Source organism: Vitis vinifera, chromosome 3 (genome assembly GCF_030704535.1).
Source record: "Vitis vinifera cultivar Pinot Noir 40024 chromosome 3, ASM3070453v1".
NCBI classification, from domain to species: domain Eukaryota; kingdom Viridiplantae; phylum Streptophyta; class Magnoliopsida; order Vitales; family Vitaceae; genus Vitis; species Vitis vinifera.
In genome coordinates, this window is record NC_081807.1 from 3,663,881 (window position 1) to 3,682,134 (window position 18,254).

General features: G+C 32.7%; 1 protein-coding gene across 2 annotated transcripts; it reads left to right on the forward strand.

Moving 5' to 3' along the window:
- Window positions 1-11,277: 11,277 nt before the first annotated feature.
- On the forward strand, window positions 11,278-16,787 carry LOC100852435 (probable receptor-like serine/threonine-protein kinase At4g34500). 2 transcript variants are annotated; one of them, XM_019218055.2, is made up of 8 exons: window positions 11,278-12,078; window positions 13,270-13,374; window positions 13,486-13,608; window positions 15,310-15,480; window positions 15,602-15,731; window positions 15,821-16,030; window positions 16,420-16,578; window positions 16,659-16,787. In XM_019218055.2, exons 1-7 carry the CDS (start codon window positions 11,486-11,488, stop codon window positions 16,537-16,539), a joined length of 1,452 nt encoding a protein of 483 aa, XP_019073600.1. In that variant the 5' UTR covers window positions 11,278-11,485; the 3' UTR covers window positions 16,540-16,578; window positions 16,659-16,787. The 2 variants fall into 2 exon arrangements, with proteins under 2 accessions (XP_019073600.1, XP_003631609.1); XM_003631561.4 differs by having other exon boundaries at window positions 16,420-16,787.
- Window positions 16,788-18,254: the final 1,467 nt, after the last annotated feature.

Here is an 18,254-nt window from a genome sequence, read left to right on the forward strand (position 1 = left end):
AAAGAATTGTCCAACCGGAGGGAAATAGATTTGACTTTTATATTATTGAATTTTTAAATTTTATATACTCTAAAAAACAATCCAAGAAAAGTATTTTTATTCTTTATTTTAATATTTGTATTTTAAAATAATTTTTATCATAATTTTCATCATAAAGTTAAATAAGATATTTTGAATTCTATTATTTTTTTTTCCTTTATTCCAAAAAGAATTAAAAATAATAATAATTATGTATTAATTTTATTTTATTAATCACATAGTTGTTTATTTTGACATTTAGCGTGATTTCTAATTATCTCATGACTTGAAATAATTTAAATTCATATAAAAATTGATACCTATATTTTATCTAACGTGTGATATTTTCTCAAAACTATTTTTTAAGCTCAAAACACTTTGTAAAAATTAAAATCAAGTTGTCAAAGTTTTTTAAAAATTAAAAATAAAATTAAGTATAAAAGTTTTTAAAAATTTAGACCATCAATAAAGTGTTTCCTAGAGAATTATTTGATGTGTGGTTAATTTAAAATTAATTTTTTTATTATATAATATTATTTTCTAAAATTATCATGAAAGTAATTATTTAATTTATATTAGTATATATATATTAAGTATACTTTATTTTTGCCATTTATGAAAAAAAAAGTCTTTTAACTTTCTTTAGGTATTTTTTTTAGATAAAAAAAAAATCTGGAATTTAGTTGTCAATGGACTACCACACATAATAATTGAAAGCAACATTTTAGAGAATAATTAGATGACTCATTAAAATATATTTTTTAAATTATTTTTTGAGTTTTTTTTATATCTTAAATTTTTAAAAATTATTTAAAAAAAAATTCTAAATGACACCTTAATATTGTCTTTAAAAACATTTATAAGAAAATTACTATTGAAAAAAAATATCACAAGTAAAAATTATTTAATTAGAATTATTCCGATGTAATTTATTATTTAATTTTTTAAAAATATTTAGTCACCGAAATCCATTAAAATTAGCCAAAATGACTTTCAAACAGAAACATATTTTTTAAAATTTTTAAATAAAATATTACAGTAAATTAAGAGGAGCCATTACACGTGGACATAACAAAAAGTCATGCCTTGGAAACACAAAAATTCGGGGCAACGGGTGAGACTAAAGACTCATAACAGACCGCCGAAGATATTGCTTCATGCGTGACGCTCCTTCTATAAATATAAAACTATATTTAATGAGTTTTTAATACTTTCAGCAACACAAACTCAAACTCACGTAAATTTTAAATCTGTCGTTAATGTCTCCAAGGGCCCAGGCAGTGGCCGTTGGTCACTGATCACTGGTCATGGCATCTTCTGAATAGAGTATATAAAAATGGCCTCATTTTTGCGCTTAATTTACAAAAAGCCCTCGCAACCAACCCCTCACCAACTTGCTGTTCCAAGGTGACCAATTTGACCTACTGCCCTTCAATGGAGGTCCACCCCGGTTTTTTTTTTTTTTTTTTTTTCCTTTTACCAACTTCTCTTTAATTCTTTACCCACTTCCATCAGTAATAATTGGCAGTTGAAATGATATTTTTTTTTAAAAAAAAAAAAAATCCCAAATTTATAAATCTAACTATTATCGTGTTTTTACTTTAAAAATAATAATTTTTGACAAATACCCTTTACCATTTCAAAATTAAATAAAATATGTTTTAATATATCCATTTACTAAAATTGTTGAATTACTGAATAGCAATAGGAACTAAAATTTAAAACCCGTTATTGATTAGCTCTCATTTGAAATTATTGAAAGCATTGTCAAATTTAGACATCTTGCATTTTTTTGTTGAACCCTCGATGATCTTAATTAAATAAACTTAAAATTAAAGTACTTTTACAAGACTCGATTTGGAGAACAGGGATTAAAATGGAAAAAAATATTGTCATTATTATTGAACAAAAAATTTAAGATTGTATGCAATAATATTTTTTCAAAGCAATTATAAAAAAAATGGTTTTCAAAAATAGCTTTGAATTGCTTTTGAAAACAAAATTTTATTAGATGACTCAAAGGTAAAAAACAATTTTATTGACTTATTATTTATAAAGGTATTAAATATTTATATATTATATAAATTATTTGAATGTACTTTCTATATTTTCAATTAATATTCAAAATATTTTTTTAAAATAACAAAAAAAAATGTAAATTTATTCTAAAAACACTTCAAATTGATGAAGTGTGGTTTTTCATTCATACTTTCATTCGTTTACGTACAGAGTATATATAGATGGTATACATGATTCAATATCCTATATAGTTATACAATCATATCTGTTAATTATGTTGACCACCTATAATCAAGCACTATAATCAAGCGTAATCACCTAAGAATGGGAAAGACTGATTACAAAGATTTGTACAACTAATATCCTAATATCTCAACACTTCCCCTCAAGTTGGTGCATAGATGTCACACATGCGCAAATTGTCTAAAATTTTTGAGAACACTCTACTTGAGACTACAACTTTGGTGAGGATTTCGGTTAATTGATCTTCTAATCGAATCTTAGGCAATTCCACAATCTTATCATCCAACTTCTTTTTAATGAAGAATATGTCCACATCGACATGCTTTGTACGATCATGTTGTATTGGATTATGAGCAATGTCACATGCGGCTTTATTGTCACAAAACAATCGGGTTGGTTACATAGATAGGTAACTTAGATCCTGTAAGAGGAGTCTTAGCCATAATGCCTCACAAAGTCCTAGAGTCATACCCCTAAATTCCGCTTCTGCACTTGAACGAGCGACGACATTCTGCTTCTTACTTTTCCATGTCACAAGATTACCACCTACAAAGGTAAAGTAACCAGATGTAGATCGCCTATCATCCACTACACTGGTCTAATTAGCTTCAGTATATACTTCTATACTTTGATGATCAACATTTTTAACAAAAAAAATTCCCTTCCCAGAGCATTCTTCAAATACCTCAAAATGCGCATGATTGCATTCATATGTTGCTCTCCGGGATTATGCATGTATTGACTCACTACACTAAATGTATAAGCAAGATCTGGTCTTGTATGAGCTAAGTACATTAATCTCCCCACAAGTCTCTAGTATCTTCCCTTATCGATTGATACTTGATTAGGCTCAATGCACAATTTCATACCTTCTTCTATTGGTGTATCAACAAGTTGACATCCCTACATTCCAGTCTCTTGTAAAATATCTAAGGCATACTTTATTTGAGATAGAAAAATTCCTTCACTTGATCGAGAAACTTCAATCCCAAAAAAGTATTTCAAATGACCTAAATCTTTTATTTCGAATCCTCTATACAGATAATTGTACAGAGCTTTTCTTTTTTCGGGATCATTTCTTGTAATTACCATGTCGTCCACACATACGATGAGTGTCGTAATTTTACCATGTTGTTTTTTTAGGAACAAAGTGTGATCTGAATTACTTTGATGATAGCCAAAAACTCTCATTGACTTTCTGAACCTTTCAAACCGCATCTCGGGGATTACTTCAACCCATACAATGACTTCTTCAATTTGCACACCTTCTAACATTGCTTTTCTGACACCATGTATCCTAGTGGAAGATCCATATATACTTCTTCTTATAACTTGCCATGGAGAAAGAATTTTTCACATCAAATTGTTGTAATAGCCAATCCAGGTTTGCATCTAAAGACAATAATACTCAAACTGTGTTGATCTTAGCTACAGGTGCAAATGTCTTTGTGTAGTCAATTCCACAAGTTTGAGTGTATCATTTTGCTACCAGTCTTGCTTTAAATCTTTCAATACTATTATTTACCTTGTACTTCATAGTATAGATCCAACGACACCCAACTGGCTTCTTTCCTAGTGGACATTCTACGAGTTCCCATGTTTCATTATTCTACAATGATTTCATCTCTTCATTCATGACTGTTTTCCATCTTGGATCAGTTAAGGCTTCCTGCACACTATTAGGAATAATTAAAGTAGATAATTAATTTACAAATAACTTATTTGATTCAGATAAACGATGGTTAGACACATAGTTGCTCATGGGATATTTGACTTTGGTAGACAATTTAGGTTCATATGTGGGTTTAGGAATACCTCTATTATGACAGTGTGGTAACCGTTTCACGAATGGATCAGGTTCCAAATTAAGCACACCCTCAATAGACGGCGATTGGTTTGGTATTCAATGAAGGCATCTTCGGACCCAAATTGTTCAGATGGTGGTGATGGTTCAATTGTATTGTCTCTTCCTTTTTCTATCACTTCTTTAGCTTCTGGGTGGTCATTACTACTTGGTTCCAAAGTTGTACCACTCATATCTAATTCACCCACTTCTTGGTTCACTAATTCAGATTATCCAGATTCATCATCCTTAGAGATATGATAATCATAATCAAGAGTCTGAATTTCCTTATGATACTCCCCCTAAAGTTCAGAATCAAATGAAAAATACATCGAATCTTCATAAAACACCACATCCATTGCAATAAACATTTGTCGAGTTGGAGGATGGTAACATCTGAGAAAACAAAGGCTATGCTTAATTAAGAAAAACACCCAAATGGGAGGGGGGAGGGGTGAATTGGGTTTTAAAAATCTTTTCAATCACAACAAATTCAAATACAATATAAACAAAATAAAGAGATAGAGTTAGAAAACTCAAACTCGGGTTTTATAGTGGTTTGACACTTCCTTGCCTACGTCCACTCTCTTCAATCTCCTAACCGAGTGAGGGTTCCACTAACTTGAAACTTCAACCAAGCTTCCAATCTTCTTACACTTGGATTCCGGCTCCAATGGGTTCTTACACAATCTCTTCAAGATTCGAACATCTTGAAGGCTTTAACACTCAAATTTTTACAAGAAAGAATCCTTCAACCTAGCTTAAGGATAGCTCAAATACAAGACAAAGTTAGGATGACACACAAGAGTGCACTAAAGGATATGCAAGTGATGTTTAATGCACTATGAAAGAAATGAGAGCTTTTTGATCAAGAACAGGTAGGTAGACTATTGAATGCAAGTGTTCTATTTTTAATAAATGAAGTGGAGCTCTCAATTTATAGGTTTCTAAGCTCGGGAGTCAAAAATAGTAAAAGGTAACCTCGTTCGATCGAGTTAGGGATCAACCGGTTCACTAGCCATTAAAGCATTTAATGTTTGACAGGTTACCCTTGCCTCGACCGGGAAGAGAATCACCTCAACCGGGAAGAGAATCACCTCAACCAGGAAGAGAAGGCCACTAGGAAAGAGAGAAAGTTTTTGTCATCTCTCGACCGGTTGACCGGTTCCTCAACCAGTTGAGCCAGTTGGCCATAACCTCGACCAGTTGAGTCTTTTTGGCCATGAAAACCTATTTTTTTAATTCATTTATTTTCTAACACTTAGGCAAGGTCTTTAGGTGAATTATTAATCCAATTATAAAACATTTTGCCTAAGGTACAATAGTTAAAAACTCAAGTTTTAATGAAATCGAAATTTTAAAGAATAAACCGAGTTTTCTAAGTTGCATGAAACGTGTGAAAATCCTAAGTGCACTCATGCATTTTTCTTACATTAGTTTCCTATTATCACAAGTCTTCCAAGCGTCTCGATCTTGTATCCATTTGGTCTTTTAATGAATTTTCGAGTTTATGTCTGAGATTCTTAATCATTAAACCAATTAGTCACTTAACCATAGTTTGTTATCATCAAAACCCGATTAGGAGAACCCTTAGGCTAACAACATCGATATCCTTTTTGGTGCAATGCATATCCAACAAACACACATTGCAATGCACGGGAAGTTAACTTGGTGCGTTGATGTTTGGGTAGATGCCCAAATGACATGCAACCAAAAACATGAGGAGGTAGATTTGGGACAGTTGGGGCAACTACGACATTAGTAAGAGCTTGGAGAGGTGTGTGGAAGTCAATTCCACAATCTTATCATCCAACTTCTCCTTAATGAACGTGGCAACATATTTTACAATAAATTCTTAAAAATCTCTCTTTTATCAAAAGTTTTTCATACACATTTTTAAAATTAAATTTTTAATATGCAAATAGGTCTAAGTTGTATCTTGATTAGTATCATTTCTTAAGAGGGCATGATTGGGTTTTCATTATTTTATTATTGTTACCTTTTAGGTGTTTAAATCACTAAAAATCCTCACTTAGGCTTGCCACAAATCAAAATATATCAACTTACCATAGCCACGTGTAAAAATTTTAACTTTTGGTAGTCTAAACTCAAAATCTTAATACTTGTAACCCTAAAAATGATTGAGAAAAAAAGAAGAAGATTTACTTACTATTTTTTTAAAAAAAAAATATTAAAAAAGTAACCACTGAATTTGTTGAATTATTTGGGAATTTGAGTCAAAATAACCTCCTTGCAAAACCATTATCATATGTTTTAGATATCATCATAAATTTATATTTATAGTAGTCATTTCATTGTCATCTAAGAAACCAAAATTTTAAAATATAATTTTAATACCGTGATATTCCATGTTAGATAGGATAAAAAGTTTATAACGTTATATAAGTATAAATTATTCTTAATTTTGTATACACGTTTTAAAATCGTAAGGTTCCTTAGAAGCTAAGGGTATGAGGGTTTCTTTGACACTATATATTGCTAACATCAGAAAATGTAATAATCAGGAATTCCAAGTAATTGGCCAAGCTGCCGAAGTAGCTAAAGTAGTAATTAATACTGTCAGTAAAATAGGTTCAAGAGAGAGTCCATCTATTCCCAATTATAAATTTTATTTGCAAGTAAGTTGTAAATGCTTCTCTAATGAGTAAGAATGAAAAGAACCTAAATTTGAAGTAGTTATTTCAAGCTAGGGAATGAATGATTTTCTCATAAAAGCTTTTCCACACTCGGTTTCTCCACCTAATAACTAATTACATGAAAATCATGCATTACGGCTTTAAGGGAGAATTTTTTTTATAGGGGTGTTTGTCGGTTTGACTTGGTAATCTTGTGAAACATAATTGTTGAGACCCCACGTCCCTGGTAATCCACGTAGTTGCCAAATGGATGGACGCACGATCTCAACCAATAGAGGTTCCTGGTTCAGTTGTTCCTGTAAAAGGCGTTCGGACAGGGTGTCCGGACGCACTCTCCGATGGTTTTGTCAACCATGGTCAGAGAGATAAATCAGTTGACATTTTTCTAGATATAGCAAGCTTACCTTCCTCTTTGTGTGAAGGTCCATATATATCGTATCAGAAACTCTGTCTCCCTCTTTAATGATAGGGAGATATTTTGGCTTGTCATGATGCCTCTAAGTGGTGATAGGGTCATCATCACTCGTAGGGCGGCTGACAGAGATCGTGGGAGGCGTCGCAGCTATCAGAAATCATAGGAAGTGACTTGCCATCATTCCTGTCCTTTCACTCTGCAGGCGACGAAACGTGGGCCGTGATAAGCTGTTGGAATGACGTAGTAAGACTTGCTTACTTTAGTCAACGATCCGGACAAACATATCCGGATGGGATATGTCGGTCGTCCGGATGTGACGTTTGCGAGTGTCGTGTGCCTCTCCCTGAGGAAGTCCGGATAGGAAAAGCGCGCCACGTGTCTCCTTTAGGGGAAATCCGGATGAAGTTAATCCGGATAGAAATGCGTGTCACGTGTCATCAGGGGGAGAGGTCCCTACAATAATGGATACATTTAAAAAAATATATGATTTAAAAAAAATAAAAAATTTGAAAAAATATCCTATACCTAATCACATAAAAACCATGCATTGAGACTTTAAGGGATAATTTTTTTTATATGGGTGTTTATCGGTTTGACTTGGTAATTCTGTGGAACATAATGGATACATTTTTTTAAATATAAGATTTAAAAGAATAAAAAAAATTGAAAAAATATCCTATAACTGATATTATTGAAAAAAAAAAAGGAAAGAAAAAAGAAGGTGATTTTAGCTTAAAATTCATGAATTGGAGGATGTATGTGTAGCTACCAAATCCTTTTTTTTTTCTCCAAGTAAAAGATGAGGGGAAGACGAAATTGAAAATGGATTAGGTGGTGGGTAAACCGTAAACATTAGATATTCACGGGGAACTGGCCATGAAAAATCAGAATGTGGGGTTGGTCGTTGAAGTCTAAGACGGGTTTTCAGAAAGATTGTGTTCTACGTGAAGGGAAGGACTTTTTGGGGCATGTTGCTTGTGGCGTGCAAGCCAACCCAAATGGCAAAGGCCCTCCTCCCCCGCCGCCCTGCACAGCTTAGCGCTTATAGTAAGAATCTTAATAAGTAGCTTAATGACAAAAACATAATGATATTTTATTTAATTTCTAAATTCTCATCATTTTTATACGTCGGGTTTGGTAGCTATAGGTCTATATGTATTCATTATTCGTATTATAAAGTGATTAAACTAATCAAAGCCACGTAGGCTATGATTTGGATTCTTATTATACCTTAATTCTCTAAGATGCCTTCCATTGACATGGCGTCAAAGGACATAGGTATTTTTCCTTGAAGAATCTTTCGAGGTAGGATATGTTTGGTTTATAAAAATTTTAAGGAAAATACAAAAAATTATTTTAAAAATATAAATTAAATAATTTTAAAATATATACAATTTTAACTAATTTTAATTATATTTGATTTTTTTTAATATTTTTTAGTAAAATAAAATATAAAAAAAAATCTAGAACAAACATAGCAATAGTATCATTATTAAAAAAACATATAGTTTTAAATTTTAATTAAATTTTGGATGATTTAGTTATTATTTATCGTGTAAGTTAAGTTTTATTTTAAATTTTTTTATTTGAATTAAAAAAACAATAAAATTTAATTATTTCTTAAAATCTAAAATATAAATAAGATTTTTTATTTTATTTTTTTTATTTTAGGGCTCATTAAATAATCATAACAATGCACATATCATATGAATAAATAAATATGTGTATGTATATAAATAAATGTGAAAGCAAAATTTGTACTCATTCAGCTGTGATCCACATATAGTGATAACATTGCTGGCGCATATACAACATGGCATGGGTGATCGATGAGTTCGGTAGTCCAGATATGGCTACCCACTCGAAAACAACACTTGAAAGGCTATTATTTGAAAAGGCCAATGAGGAATGTTGTTCACAGATGGACTATGGTGATTGCTGACAGCTAGCTTGCTTTCTCGTTGGACATCTTAATCATTCAACCATCCCACCATTCTTTAAAACAATGCCCCTTTCTTGTTACAAATATGCATATATTGGGATATAGACTAAAATTAACAATTTAGTTTTCATACTAATGGATTTTTTTTTAATTCCCATTTTAAAAATTAATCTAAAGACACCTACAAATAATGAAATTGATTTTTTGATTAAAGGGGTTTTTGAAAATTCAAAATCCAAAATTTGACCTTCTATTTTTTTTTTTCGTTTGGACAAAAATGTCTTCAGTATTTTCTTATAAAAATAATAATTTATTTTAAAACCTCTTTGTAAAAACGGTAAAAGACATTTATGTAAAAAATGAGTTATTATTATTATTATTTTTTAAATATGAAAAAAGTTAAATTCACAATTTACGAATTAATTAATCTTTTTTTAACTAAATATTTCAATTTTAAAATATCATATCCCATGTAAGCAAATTTGAATTGGAGTTTATAAAAAATATATTGATATTTTTTGGTATTTTGATTCGAATATTAAGTATGAAATTGGGTAAAACCAACTTTAAATTAACATATTTGAAATAAAATTTCTTAAATGCATTTTAGATATGGTATCTATCAATTTTTATTTTTTATTTTAAAGAGATGTTCGTATGAATATTTGTAATTTTTGCATGCATCTATGAAGTGTGGCGAGTTTAAATTTGAATAATAAATGTTTTTCTTTATATTTCAGTCATTTTTTTCTGTATTTTATTTATTCACTTTTTAAATTTAATCCAATATTTTAAATAAAAATACTTCCAAATTACAATAGAATTGTAAACCATTGAAACGAAAAGAAAAAATAAAAGTAAAAATAAAAGAATAAAGAATAAGCAAGCTTTATAAACCACCAGCTACAAAGCGGAGTCAAGAGGGGAAGTTTGTTTAGTAACTTCCACTTTCTTACTGTTTGAATTGAAAATAAAAGGAAGGGAGTCAACATATATATATATATTTTACTATGACTAAAATGTAAATAAATTGTTTTGTAAATAAAATAAATAAAAAAATCATAAAATTAAATAAGTTAAGATTATTATTTTTAATATATATTATTGTGTTTATCGTTTTTTTTTATTTTTTAAGTTACAAGTAATAACTTAAATTCCATTTATCAATGTTTTTTTTTTAAATATTTCTAATATAACAAAAATTCAAAGAAGAACAATTTCAAAGAGTTTTCAAACAATAATTTTTCTTTAAAAACTAATGGTATCGTAGAATGGTTGTTTAGAACGGTTTTATGTTCTCTTGAACAAAAGACATAGAAAATACGTTTTACAATAAAAAATTTGTTTTTTATTTTTTATTTTTAAGAATAGAAAATATGGTATTTAAAAAAAAAATATTTTAATGATTGTTTTAAGAGATAATTATAAATATGAAAAATATTTTAAAATAAAATAATAAATATAAAAATTATTTTTAAAAATATGATAAAAATATTTTAGGTTTTTAAATAGATTTGTATTCTATAAAATAAGAGAATAATTTTTAAAAATTATTCTCAAAAAGTATTTTTTAAAATTGTTTTTAAAAACAGTTATCTAATAAATCCAAATTTTTTATACTAAAAATGTTTTTTAAAAGTATTGTGAACTTTTTATACATTGAATACTTAAAATAATTTTCAAAAGCATTGTTAACTTTTATACGTTGAGTTATGATTTATATTTAAATAAGGATAAAAGTAACATATAACGGATATCTTTTTGGCTGTATCATGGGGTTTCATTATTTCGGTATCAATCATAATCTCCTTTATATTTTTAGATTAGTGAGAAATATCGCTCTTTTTAAAGCAATCTGGTTTCTTTAACAAAACTGTCACGACACGTATCAAAATTTGACTGAACGGAGAGATCAGAAATCAGAATCCCTAGGTTAGTTCACCTGCTGGTCAGACAAAAATCCACACGTGTCGGTAAAAGTTCCACGTTGCGAGTCTCTCCATGGCCACTTCGGTAATTTCAGCGTCTTGAACGGCTCCACCTTGCGTTATCCACGTTCAGTGGTATTCCCGTAATAATGAGAAAGGTCGAACCCAAATGGTAACAAGTCATCACTCACCCTTTTTTTCTTCTCTCCTCTCGCTTTTTCTTTTGTATCCGTTGAAAAGCGCTCTCTCTCTCTCTCCCTCTCTGTCGCAGGTGCTTGCTTTGATGTCAAAAACCTTCCAATGCTGAACTTTTTTCAATATCCCGAGACTTTAGAATTTTCCCATCAAACAAACACAGTCTCAACGTCTCTCTGAGCCAACGTTTTCTCTGGAAATTTAGTGTTCGTTTTGCCGGAAATAATGGCGTCTTCCGGCTATGCTCCCAACGACTCCGTGTCTAACAAAGTCACAGAGAAAACGTCGGTTTTAGGGTTGAAGCTCTATGTTGTCATCGCAATAGTTGCCATAGTTGTCATAGCCGTTTCACTTCTGATCTTTCTCCGTCTACGTTATAAACGGAAGTCCAGGAAGCGTCAAGTGCTCGAGAAGCGCGGTTCGGGTTTGATTCCTCTGGTTTCGAAGGAGATCGTGGAAATCAAAGGCGCGGATCGTGTGGAAGAGATTAAGATCGGTGAAATTGTGAAGGGGGAGAAGGAGGTTAAAAGACTTGAAAATATGAGCTCGGATAAGGAGGCCGGGGATGAGATCGACGGCCCGAAACGAAGTGAAGAAAGCGATTTGTCTCGTGAGAGTCGGAGCGAAGCTTTGTCGGTGGTGACAGTGGAGGCGCAGAACATCGGGTGGGGACGGTGGTACAGTTTAAGAGAGCTGGAGATGGCGACCAATGGATTTGTCGAAGAAAATGTGATTGGAGAAGGAGGCTATGGTGTGGTTTACAGAGGGGTTTTGCCCGATGGCTCTGTAGTGGCCGTGAAGAATCTGCTGAACAATAAGTAAGTTTCATCAAAATCGTTCATGTCTATGTGCATAATTCTTGTATGATTTAGTCGTTAGATTAAATTTTAGTGCTTCGTTTTGGTTGGTGATGACTGATGGAGATGATCGGGGTACGTTAGATCTGGATTGCATTGTTTTTGTGAGTGGTTGATTTCGACTCTTTCATAAAGGAATTAAAAAAAAGTAAATTGGTTGCTTTGTGCTTTATTCTTCTTGTTCATTATCATTACCTCTTGACTAGTTGTCTTTTCACTGTTTTACATCATCTTCCTTTCAGACTGCTCTATAGTGGCAATCATACATTTTTTTTCCTTGGAAAGCTCTTTGATTTATAGGAAGTTGTACTGTTTCTCCTCGGAGAGTATGATCATCTTCTGTACTCTTTCTGGGTAAGATGGTAACATCTCAGGCTGTTAAATGTCAATATGTGGTTTGTTTGGGGTCCCTTACCTCCACTGGATAGTGGACCTTTGAAGAAAGTGACATGCGAATAGTAACAATAGCTTCTTTGCTTGGGATTCTAGGATTCATAGGTATAAGTTTAAACATACTTTTTCTTTATAAAACTGGATAGTGGACCTTTGAAGAAAGTGACATGCGAATAGTAACAATAGCTTCTTTGCTTGGGATTCTAGGATTCATAGGTATAAGTTTAAACATACTTTTTCTTTATAAAACTAGAATGTGGAATGCATGTGCAGTCATATGAGGGATGTACCGAATGTTATGGAGTTACATAAAGAAGAGTAGATAGATTTCCCGGAAAAATAAGTTAAATTTTGTGAGAATGCCTTGAATATTGAATATGTGTTTATTCTGTCAATATCATGTGAAGTGCAGCAAAAATGCAAAATAAATAAATAACCCACTCAGTTTTGTGGGTATTCAAGATATCCTCTTAAGGTTGCTGAATTTTGAATGCGACTGGATTTTTTTTTTTTTTTATTTCAATTTGTTTCCAAATATTTGAAGAAGGGATACAGGTCAGTAAAGTTAATAATGGAGACAGACTGGGAAGTTAGAAAATTTCCTCCACTAAGGAATGCTTGAGTTATGAACTTATAATAGTTGGGATTTGTCTTAGATGGAGCAATTTTTGGAATGCAATTCATATTTATTTATATTAACTTTCTTTTACCTAAAAAATTCCTGGATGTAAATTCATCTGATATTTGTTTTGTTTGTAGAGGGCAGGCACAGAGGGAGTTCAAGGTGGAAGTTGAAGCCATTGGAAAAGTAAGACATAAGAACTTGGTAGGCCTAGTTGGGTATTGTGCAGAAGGTCCCCAAAGGTAGGCCTTATTATCCACTTGGTTCTGTAATTGAATGTTTTGATGAATATGAGAATAGATACGTCCTTTTCACTGCCTAATCCATCCATTACATTTCCACTGGCTGAACAGGATGCTTGTTTATGAATATGTTGACAATGGCAATTTGGAGCAGTGGTTGCATGGTGATGTAGGGCCTGTCAGTCCTCTAACATGGGATATTCGGATGAAGATTGCTGTTGGAACTGCAAAAGGGTGTGATATTCTGCCATCTTTATATACATTTTATTTCTTAGGTGCCTTTGTTTGTCTCAGCTGTGCATGTCTTTTTCCTTTCGTTTGCTTCTCGATTACCCTATTGTCCAATACTGCTTAACAAATTGGCCTATGAGGGTGAGTGAGCATGCTTTCAGACTATGGGATGTAATCCTTGATATGTTTTGCTTGGTTATTGGTAGCTGTCTGAAAAACAGATATAGAAATCTTAGTAGCAAAGCAAGCATGTTAAAATGCCAATAAAATAAAGCATACAGTGGGAAAATATTTCCTATCCGGGTTTTGAATGTGTCTACCAAAGTGAACCTTTTTTTTTTTTCCTTTTGGCTTCAGTATTATGGGATGGAGTCTAATCTTAATATGTCTACCAAAGTGAACTTTTTTTTTTTGGCTTTAGTATCATGGGATGAGTGAGCAAGCTTTCAGATTATGGGATGTAATCCTTGATTTGTTTTGCTTGGTTATTGGTAGCTGTCTGAAAAACAGATATAGAAATCTTAGTAGCAAAGCAAGCATGTTAAAATGCCAATAAAATAAAGCATACAGTGGGAAAATATTTCCTATCCGGGTTTTGAATGTGTCTACCAAAGTGAACCTTTTTTTTTTTTCCTTTTGGCTTCAGTATTATGGGATGGAGTCTAATCTTAATATGTCTACCAAAGTGAACTTTTTTTTTTTGGCTTTAGTATCATGGGATGAGTGAGCAAGCTTTCAGATTATGGGATGTAATCCTTGATTTGTTTTGCTTGGTTACTGGTAGTCATCTGAAAGACAACTATACAAATCTTAGTAGCAAAGCAAGCATGTTAAAATGCCAGTAAAATAAAGCATACAGTGGGAAAATATTTCCTATCCGGGTTTTGAATGTGTCTACCAAAGTGAACCTTTTTTTTTTTTCCTTTTGGCTTCAGTATTATGGGATGGAGTCTAATCTTAATATGTCTACCAAAGTGAACTTTTTTTTTTTGGCTTTAGTATCATGGGATGAGTGAGCAAGCTTTCAGATTATGGGATGTAATCCTTGATTTGTTTTGCTTGGTTACTGGTAGTCATCTGAAAGACAACTATACAAATCTTAGTAGCAAAGCAAGCATGTTAAAATGCCAGTAAAATAAAGCATACAGTGGGAAAATATTTCCTATCCTTAGTTTTGAATGTGTCTACCAAAGTGAACCTTTTTTTTTTTTTGGGCTTTAGTATTATGGGATGGAGTCTCATCTTAATCGATTTTAACTTCTGAAGTTTGTGAGAAACAGGAAAGCAATTTGTGATGAGTCTTATAAACTATGGTTGTACTTTTTTTTTTTTTTTCTTTTTTCCTTTTCCATTTTTTCTCTCTATCGGAAACAACTAATTAATTGCATCTTAAATAAAAGTACAAGAAGGATGAGATGTGGTCATTCTGTCATGTAGCAAATGTGGTCTCACAGTGTTCAAATTTTCTTTCTTCTTTTTCCTTGTCTAAAACTATATATCCTGATGGTTATAATTCTATATATATATATATATATATATTGGCTTTATCAGAAAAATCAAGTTCTTCTCTTCTGTTCTTTAAGCTTCTTATTACAATTAACACCAAAAACTTCTAGTTTTCTAAATTTCAGTTCTTTAAGCTTGTTTTCTAGTTTATTTTAGCTTTTCATTCCTTAATATTTAGTTACCCTTTTTCTGTTGTAGGCTTGCCTATTTGCATGAAGGGTTAGAACCCAAAGTTGTACACCGAGATGTAAAATCCAGTAACATTCTTCTGGATAGAAAGTGGAACCCAAAAGTATCAGATTTTGGACTAGCCAAGCTCTTAGGATCTGAGGCAAGCTATGTCACTACACGAGTAATGGGAACCTTTGGGTATGTTCTTCCTCGGTTTCCTATAATATTTTTCAATAATTTGTTAGTTAGATTTAAACTTGAATGTATTATTTCTCTGTACACATGTATTATTAAGTTATTTATCATCATTTTTCTGTAGATATGTCTCTCCCGAGTATGCAAGCACGGGTATGCTTAGTGAAGGGAGTGATGTCTATAGTTTTGGAGTTCTACTTATGGAGATAATTACTGGAAGGAGCCCGGTTGATTATTCCAGACCAGTTGGAGAGGTGAAAACAAGTTTTTTTCCATGGTTGTGTGCATCAATTTCATACACTGCTACTCTGTCATAACACTATTCTCATTGCCTGGGTTTCAGATGAACTTAGTTGATTGGTTTAAAGGAATGGTAGCTGGTCGTCGTGGAGAAGAGCTGGTGGACCCTTTGATTGAAGTTCAACCCTCTCCAAGAGCTTTGAAGCGGGCATTGCTGGTTTGTCTCCGCTGTATAGATTTGGATGCCAATAAGCGGCCAAAGATGGGGCAGATTGTGCATATGCTTGAGGCGGATGAGTTCCCATTCCGTGCTGTAAGCCCCCTTACCTTAATCCTAGTCTTTTATGTATCAATTACAGTTAGAATGTTCATAATGTTGGTTTCAATGATTGTGACTGGATGATGAATCAGAGTGTGATTTACCTTTATTTGTTTATGCTATTATTTGTTATATCATATCTGAAAAAACTTAATGTACACTACTAGAAGCTCTGGATGCTGAATTTAGCATCAATACCATATGAGGATAGCATCAGTTTCCATCCATACATATCATCAACCTGAACTCTCATTTTTCTTAATTTACATTTGACTCCAAACTATCATACTATATTAGTGTGGAACTTACTTATTTCTTTCAGACAGAAAAATTTTACTCATCTATTCTCCTAAACTGGTTTTTCATTTTTTTTTGTGATGTAGGAACACCGATTGGCCCGAGAGACAGATCCTCTCCCTTCCCGTGTTGCTGTGACTGATAAAATATCTCCTCCAATCAAGCATGCTGGGAGTCATGATGTGGAGAAATCTAAGTGGAGATGATCCCTCTCCATCCGAGTCACAGCAGGATATGAGAAGAAGGTCAGATAATTTTGTAGCCGTGTAAAAAATTTTCCATTCATTTAGAAAGAAGAAATTAAAGTGGTGCTTTTTATTTGCAGCCTTGGGTGGCACATTTCATTTTCACCTTTAGTTGGTGTATCACAGAACCTTTCATTTAAACGAGCCCCTTGTAAATAGTACTTGTATTCATAATATGTTCAATTTATCAGTCTGATTTGTTCATATCAGATCTTACCTGTGAATCAATGAATTAGGGATAGGAAATTAAAAAATGCAGCTCTCTTCATGTCACCGACAGTCCCAAGGCTGCTCTAAATACAATCTACACATCACCAAAGCTGTCATGACATACCACTATGCTGTCCCCACAAGGTCAGCGCTTTCAAAATTTTTAGTCCCTCTAATAGTTATTGCTTCCTTCTCATCCGCGTGATTTCACAGACACACTTCTCACCGCAGGCGTGCACTGGTGGGTGAAAGACATTTGAGTGGCCATGGAGTGAGACATTTTTCTTCATTAGGTTACATGGCCAGTTGTAATGGAATCTTTATCTTTCTTTTTGTACAGGCTTTTTTTAAAAGTCCTTTATTTTAGCGTAGAGTCCCCATGAGGAAAAAGCTTCCATACTGTTGTAGGAAATCCAGAAAATGGCCAAACAGACTGATGTTAGGAGAACATAAGTTTTTAGCTGAACAAAGCAAATAATAATGTTGGTGTCCTTTCTGATGGACACCGATGTGTATTGGGTCCACTGCATAATAAGTGTTTGTCCTTGCCAGCCGATTAAGAAACTAGGACATTGAGGAAGGTAGAGCACATTTCTGGTGAAGGGGGCTTGTCATGGCTACCAGAAACGGGGGATGCTTCCACTTGCAATAGACTGGTTGGAGGCTTGGAGCAACACACATAGCACTAATTGTAATTGCCTCCTTGTCCTGAGCATTTGGACCGACATCCAAGCTTTTAGGTCAAGCTTCCTATGATCAATTCTCAGTTTGTCTGTTTGGTTAAGAGAAGTTTATTATATATAATGTTAGAAGCTTTCTGTATAGAGTCTAGACTGAATGTTCTCGGGTCCCACATAGGTCTGTTCTGTCATATTATCCATTCTAAATATTATTCATTCTAAATCCCGGCTCTGAGTTGAGATCTTGGCCTTAGCAAAATCATTGAAACCTAGACCATGAAAGTAGCGTTGGATTTTGAAATTTGTGAGCACAATAAAATCAGTAATTTTCTAAAGTTAAGGAAACAGCCACATAAACAAGCAAATGATTTAACAGGGAACAAGGTTGTGCAGGCATGCATGCTCAGAAAGCCCGACTCATAAAGAGAAGCTCCCTCATCGATCATGATTGTCTTGCTATCAAACTGTATCCCTGGTGCGTTTTTCCCACACATTCTCTAACGTGCCAAGCTGTATCCCTGTTTACGTTTTGAGCTTGTTTGAAATATATCGTTCAAACCTAAATTTAAAATATAAATAAATAAAAGGGAAGAAGAAGAAGCTTTCAGATCCAAGTAGTTAGGGAAGACCTCTCTAATCTATACTTAGGGCGAGCATCGCATTTATTTTTTTGCCCTGTTCTATTTGCTTTATCTAAAGACGATGAGATTAATAGAGGTTTCGTCCTTCAATTAAATTTAAATCTCTTCTATTAATATTTAAATATAAATGAAAATATTGATTTTT